At 33.7% G+C, this 7,037-nt stretch overlaps 1 protein-coding gene across 1 annotated transcript; it reads left to right on the top strand.

Moving 5' to 3' along the window:
- The first annotated feature begins 3,992 nt into the window (after positions 1-3,992).
- LOC107850515 (14-3-3-like protein 16R) lies at positions 3,993-6,360 on the top strand. The gene is made up of 4 exons (XM_016695094.2): positions 3,993-4,593; positions 5,301-5,423; positions 5,817-5,933; positions 6,034-6,360. Exons 1-4 carry the CDS (start codon positions 4,114-4,116, stop codon positions 6,085-6,087), a joined length of 774 nt encoding a protein of 257 aa, XP_016550580.1. The 5' UTR covers positions 3,993-4,113; the 3' UTR covers positions 6,088-6,360.
- Positions 6,361-7,037: the final 677 nt, after the last annotated feature.

Genomic DNA, 7,037 nt, shown 5'->3' with positions numbered 1-7,037 from the left:
AAGGTAAGGAATAAACGAGGACATTTCTCTTTCGGAAAGATGCCAAGTTGTGTCTTTTGTTTCATCATTTGTATGGTAATGTTTGGATTCTTTTGGTTTAAGAGTACAGATTCTGAGGTGGTTGTATCGTTTGATAAGCCCCATCTCTTTTGGGGAAGCTTAATATTTCGGATGTCTTGATGTATACCTAGCTTCTACTACTTTAATGCATTAACTTGGTGCTTCGACATATTGATTGATACATAAAGCTTTGGTTGGTTCTTGAGCAACTTTCGGAAACAACCTCTCTATCAGACAAGGTAGGGGTAAGGTTACCCTCCCAGACCCCACTTGTGGGATTAGGGCATAGTGTTGTTAATTATAAAGCTTGTTTGGACTTTTTTACTGTAAATGCTAGTTCTAGATAGGGCCAAATTTCCGATCAAGTATAACTGCAATGATTATAGGTTAAACAGTTTGACTACCTTGTGGATACCAGTGTTAGTTTATTTTGCATACTGTACTAGTCTATACACATTTATGTTTTGTGATTTGCTATGCTGTTTTTGCATACTGTACTAGTCTATACACATTTATGTTTTGTGATTTGCTATGCTGTTATCGGTCCTAAGCCGGAGGGCCTATTGGAAACAGCCTCTCTACTTCTTCGGAGGTAGTGGTATGGTCTGCGTACACTCTACCCTCCCCAGACCCCACTATGTGGGAATACACTGGGTATGTTGTTGTTGTTGTAGTCCGAGTAGGCAAGCCTGATGTATTCATCTTGTTTAAAATTAAAGCAAGGGTAATGTCAAGGAAGGAACTTCATTGTCAAATCCTTAGGAGGCCTTTCACGAAGAACTGGTTGTTTTCCCTTGTAGAAAGAATGAATGGAACCATCTACAACAATGCGAGAGAAATAATTGTCCTGTTAGGTAGGCTAGGTCATGTGTCATTACTTGTTATTTACCAAGGCCAAAGTAATGGCTAACATGGTAATTAAGAAGAATGATATCGTGCTACACTTTTGTGAAGTGAACTCATATTTGTTTTGCCATAGGTCCCAGCCATAGTGTAAGTAGAATGACCGCTTTTTATGTTGTACTTACTATCACTACTAGTTCGTTTTAGCTTTGCAGTGATTCAGATCTTTGCACAAGCGGTTATCCTTCTTTCGAACTACTATGACCAAAGTACTGGCTTTGGTATGACAAATATCATTTCAGGCTGATGTTACCTCTCTTTGGGATGAAAATATAGTTCGTTTCACCCTTGGAAGTGTTGTTCATTTTAGCTTTAGGCTAGGTCCTATTCCGCGTTGGTTTAACATAAGTAGCTTTAGCTCCTAATAGCAACAGGATAAGCTACACAATCATACGCTATGTTAAGCACCGGCGAGTTGCTTTCTCGGATCACTGGCTTAAGATTCAGTTCATAGATCAGCTTTCTACCTGCTGTTACTACTAATGCTACTTCAGTGATATTGTGGTTGCCGGATACCTTTGTTATGTTTAATGATTTATCTTAGCCGATGGGATAATTAAAACCACCTGTCTCTATGAGGTAGGGGCAAGGTCTAGGTACGCTCTATTCTCCTAGACCCTACTTATGCGTTTACGCTCCTAGACCCCTACTTATGCGTTTACGCTTTGTTCTTACAATGGGTATGTTGTTATCTTTAACTTCGATTCACATGGACTGTTTTCGAAAAATAAAACTTTTACAGAACCCAAAAAAAGAAAAGGTAAATATTTTTAGTGTAATATATGCTGAAGGAGCAATTATTGAAAATGAAAAAACTAAAAATCACACAAATATACAACTTATGTTTTCAATATTACAAAAACTTTCAATTCCCCAAAACATATTACAAGAATTCCACATATACACAAAATGCTATGTATATGTCGGCTATATTATGTATATTAATAGGGAGAGAGGGTAAAATAATTTAAAAAGTGAGAGAGAGTGATATTTATGTTATTTATACATGAAAAAAAGTAAGTAGTTTGAAAAGTGCAAGAAATTGGTGTATCTTATTGGACCAATTTCGTCCAAACAAAGACCACAAACAGGCCCACTTAATAACCCAATCTATAAAGCAAACGGCCCACAAAACTGAAAGGCATTTTCTCTCTCTAAGAAACCGCACTCTCTCTTTCTCTCTCCAACTCTAACATCAATGGACTCGCCAAGCGAGGGGAACATATCCGTGTCTAAAACTTCAGTTCGTTTTTACATGTATTTCAATCATATACGACTAAAGTGCAAAAAGATTCGGACATACGTAATTAAGTAGTTGTTTGGCCATGAAAATTAATTTTTTTTTGGAGTTGGAGTTGGAGTTATGTTTGACGATGTTTTTTTGAAAATTTTTTTTAGACTTTTGATTTTTTTTTAAATATGATTTTATGCCCTCAACTTTTAAAAATTATCAAAATCACCCAACTACTAATTTACCTATTGAAATACAACCAAATGTTGAGAAAATAATTTATGTCTTCAATTGATAAAATAATTAACAACAAACTAATTATTATGATTGTTATTCTTCTAAAATTTGAATAAAAATATCACAAGCACTAGTTAAATAAGTTTATCTAACCATAATTGATTAAATAGAGAAAAATATATTTTGATAAATATGATTGATAGATATAAATATATTTTACATAATCTTAAATTTGTTGATAAAAATTCTTAATTATTTTCACTTGAATTAATTGTTTTATTGAATTTGATCTTTTTAAAAAAATTATGGAATTTAGTTAATAAAAAGGATTTGTGTGAAAATTTAAAGATTGAGGTTATATGTAATAATAATGAAGTTGAAATTGGAAGTGGAAAAAAGGGAAAACAATAAAGAGTTGTTTTCCATTTTCGGAATTTTATTCCGGAATTGTTTTTCAAAGTTTCATGGCCAAACACCATAATTTCCAACTCCGAAAAAATTTTTCGGAAAAAAGGAAACAATATCCATGGCCAAACGGGACCTAAAAGTTTAAATTAGTTTTTGCATGCATCTGAGTTAATTATATTCGAATTATGATGTTTGACTTTCATAAAGCCGCACTTTCTGATTTGAATGGCCAGAGTTATCAAGCTTCAGACGCAATTAACTTTTTACCCACTTCATCAAAACTGTTCAAACTTTTTACTTTACAAACAAAAACAACATCAACAACATACTCAATAAATCCTTACAGAGTAGGTTTTGGAGAGACTGAATGTGCCTAGACTATTCCTTCACCTCATATGTGAGGTAAATAGGTTGTTTTCGATAGATCTCAACTCAAAACAAATAATCAAGTGAAAAATGTATGATGTTTTGCCTTTTCGCCTTTACGAGTCTACATTTTCGAACGCGATATCTTAGATGCGACAATTTAACTTCTACCCAAAATGAATAAAAACTTGTGAAAAGAAAATAATAAAGCCAATTCTAGTTAAATGACGAAAAGTACTATAAATTATATTTTTTTATAATATCAATATGATTAAAAGATACATTTAAAAGTTGGTCAAAATTTATAAAAGAATATAAGGAGTACTAAACAATTAAGTGAAAACTTTTGGACGTGATCTCCGAAGTTATTGAACTTTAGACACGAGTATTCAACCTTTATCCAAAGCAAATAAACTTGCAAATAAAATTACGAAGCGAGATCTAGTTAAATGCCAATCTCAAAAACAGATATTTATGCACTTAAAGCTTACAAAGGATATCATCCTTGATAAGAAGGTGTGGAAGATACGAATTAGAATAAAAGATTAGCGGATAGGAGAGTGTTACCTTATTTTGTTGTTTGTTATTATGTTTTCTGCTTGGTATAATGTTATTTGTCACAAGTTGAGGGTCTGTTAAAAATAACCTATCTATTTTATTCAAGGTAGTGATATGAAGTGCATATATTCTATCCTTTCGTGATTCTATTTTATAGAAATATACTCGATACGTTGTTGTTGAAGTTGCATCTTATTGGACCAGTCTAGTCTAAGTACTACTACGAGGCCCACCTAAATAACCAATCTATAAAAGAAAAAGCCCACAAAGCCAATTACACAGAGAATCCTAAAAACTCACACTTTCTCTCTCTAGAAAAAAAAACACTCACTTTCTCTCTCTAAAAATCAATGGCGTCGCCACGTGAGGAGAACGTGTACATGGCAAAGCTGGCCGAGCAAGCCGAACGCTACGAGGAAATGGTAGAATTTATGGAGAAAGTCGTCGCCGCCGCATACGGCGGAGAGGAGTTAACCGTGGAAGAACGAAACCTCCTCTCCGTCGCATACAAAAACGTGATCGGAGCACGACGAGCATCGTGGAGGATAATATCATCAATTGAGCAGAAAGAGGAAAGTCGTGGTAACGAAGAACATGTTGTTTCGATTAAGGAGTATAGATCTAAGATTGAATCTGAACTTACATCGATCTGTAATGGCATTTTGAAATTGCTTGATTCTAAGCTTATTGGGTCCGCTGCTACGGGGGATTCGAAGGTGTTTTACTTGAAAATGAAAGGTGATTATCATCGTTATTTGGCTGAGTTTAAAACTGGCGCTGAAAGGAAAGAAGCTGCTGAGAATACCCTCTCTGCTTACAAATCTGCTCAGGTTTGAGTTTTCGATTTGCGCTTATTGATAAAAATAGTTGTTCAAATTCTCGAGAAATTCATCTAAATTGACAAAATAATTATTCAAGTTCTGGAGAAAAAAAATGCTAAATTTGCATAGAGTTTTCGTTTTTTTTTTTTTTTGCTTATTGATGAGAGGTTGTTCAAATTTTCGAGAAAAAAAATGCTAAATTGACATAGATTTTTGTTTTTTTGCTTAAATTCTGGAGAAAATGAGATGCTAAATTGATATAGTTTTTTCATTTTTTGCTTATTGGTAAGAGATGATTCAAATTCTGGAGCTAAAAAGAGGCTAATTTGACGTGGAGTTTTTGATTTTTTTTGCTTATCGATGAGAAATTGTTCAAATTCTGGAGGAAAAAAATGACTGAATTGATATAGAGTGTTTTTTTTTTCTTTTGCTATTGATAAGACGCTATACAAATTCTGGAGAAAACAAAAAGCTAAATTGATTATTTTTTGTTTTTTTCTTATTGATAAGAAATAATTCAAATTGGAGAAATAAAGGAAGCTAAATTGATATAGAGTATTTCATTTTTTTCTTATTGATAAAAGTTACTTTGAATTCTGGAGAACAAAAGTGCTAAATTGACATATAGTTCTCATTTTTTTGCTTATTGATAAAAAATTATTCAATTTTTGGGAAAAAAAATCACTAAATTGTCATTTTTGATTTCCTTTTCTCAGGATATTGCAAATGCTGAGCTTGCACCTACACATCCAATCCGATTGGGACTTGCTCTCAATTTCTCTGTATTTTACTACGAGATTTTGAATTCTCCTGATCGTGCTTGTAACCTCGCCAAACAGGTAAGTGAAAAGATTACGTTTTTATTTTCTTAATTCTGTGAATTTGCAAGGAATTGCCGGAAAAAGGCACAAAATATGTATTTGATTAACCTTTTTATCACAATGCCTTTGATTGTTGTAGGAATAGTTATTTTTTCAAAAAAAAGTTTCCAGTTACATGAATATACCTTGTTAATGAACATTAACATAATGACTTGTAATCAGATTAATGCCTTTGATTATTGTACGAATAATGGCAAATTATATGATTGTACCTAGTTATCTTAATGAGGTTGTCATAATTACTTGTAGTTGATATTAGACACAGTTTTGATGAAATAGAATTGATAATGGTTTTTTATGGTTGGTTTTATTAAAAAAATGATTTTTATTGTTGATTTGATCATGTGAAAGGCCTTTGATGAGGCAATTGCGGAGCTGGACACATTGGGCGAAGAATCCTACAAGGACAGCACTCTGATCATGCAGCTTCTTCGCGATAACCTCACTTTATGGACCTCCGATATGCAGGTACCATACACATTTCTTTCTATTGTTAGCAAGATCTTTTTTATTGTTTCATTCTTCGAACAATTTTATTGATCTTTGCGTCTTGCTGAATCTTGTTCAGGATGATGGAACCGACGAGATCAAAGAAGCAGCACCGAAACCAGATAATGAATGAGAAGGCAGTAAAAACTGGTGAAATTTCTTTTAGGATTGAAATATGCCATGTTGTAACTTCGTTATTTGTCTGGGCTCGGCTCTTTGTTAGTGCTAGATCTTGTGATTTGTAATACCTAAAAATCAACCCTTTCTTGTTATTTCTTGTTTTCGTTTGTTTCTCTGTGGATTTCTCTTGTATTTGGATTATTTCCTTTTTCTCAAAGGAATGACTTATGGGAAGTTGGATCTATCTTTTAATCCATAAATTTGAAAGCTTTTCCATTTCATATTACATGGATATATATTCAGAGACTTCGTGCCAAACTAGGCATTGGGTCTAGATTGAATTTTCTGGGGTTCCTACCGTTCATACTTAAATGCTATGTTGCTCGGACTCTCCAAAAAGGATGCCGTACCTGTGTCGGTCCTTCAAAGATGCACTACTTTTGAAGGATCCGGCACGCACCCGTCGACATTTTTGAAGAGTCCGAGCAACATGGATATATGCTCAAAGACTTGGTGCTAAACTAGGCATTGGGTCGAGATTGATGTTTTTGAGCTTCTCCATTTCATATTTACATGGATATATATTCATAGGCATTGGGTCAAGATTGAATTTTATGAGCTTCATTTCATGTTTACATGGATTTAAGTTCAAAGAATTTGTGATACACTAGGCATTTGGTCAAGGTTGAAGTTTCTAAGAACCTCATTTCTTGTCTTGCATATGAACATGGACCTCATAACTTTCATCTTTCTTTTATTATTTGGTAGGTATGAATGACAACTAATCTAGCATTATATTTATTTAACAGCCCTCTTGAAAAACACCCTGCTCTGTCTCTGGGTTGTTTAATCTGTTTGTTGGGGTACTCTCTCCTATCCAAAAGACTTGTCATGTTTCCCTTACTGCAAGTTGCAAGTTTTATACTGATTGAAGTATTTAAACAATAGTCCTCCTGCTTTGTT

This window comes from Capsicum annuum, chromosome 12 (genome assembly GCF_002878395.1).
Source record: "Capsicum annuum cultivar UCD-10X-F1 chromosome 12, UCD10Xv1.1, whole genome shotgun sequence".
NCBI classification, from domain to species: domain Eukaryota; kingdom Viridiplantae; phylum Streptophyta; class Magnoliopsida; order Solanales; family Solanaceae; genus Capsicum; species Capsicum annuum.
This window is presented reverse-complemented; position numbering and strand designations above follow the sequence as displayed.

Coding starts and splice junctions, on each gene's coding strand:
- LOC107850515 (XM_016695094.2), top strand. CDS start 4,114: ATGGCGTCGCCACGTGAGGAGAACGTGTACATGGCAAAGCTGGCCGAG. Junction 5,424..5,816: donor CTTGTAACCTCGCCAAACAG/GTAAGTGAAAAG, acceptor ATCATGTGAAAG/GCCTTTGATGAGGCAATTGC. Junction 5,934..6,033: donor TATGGACCTCCGATATGCAG/GTACCATACACA, acceptor AATCTTGTTCAG/GATGATGGAACCGACGAGAT.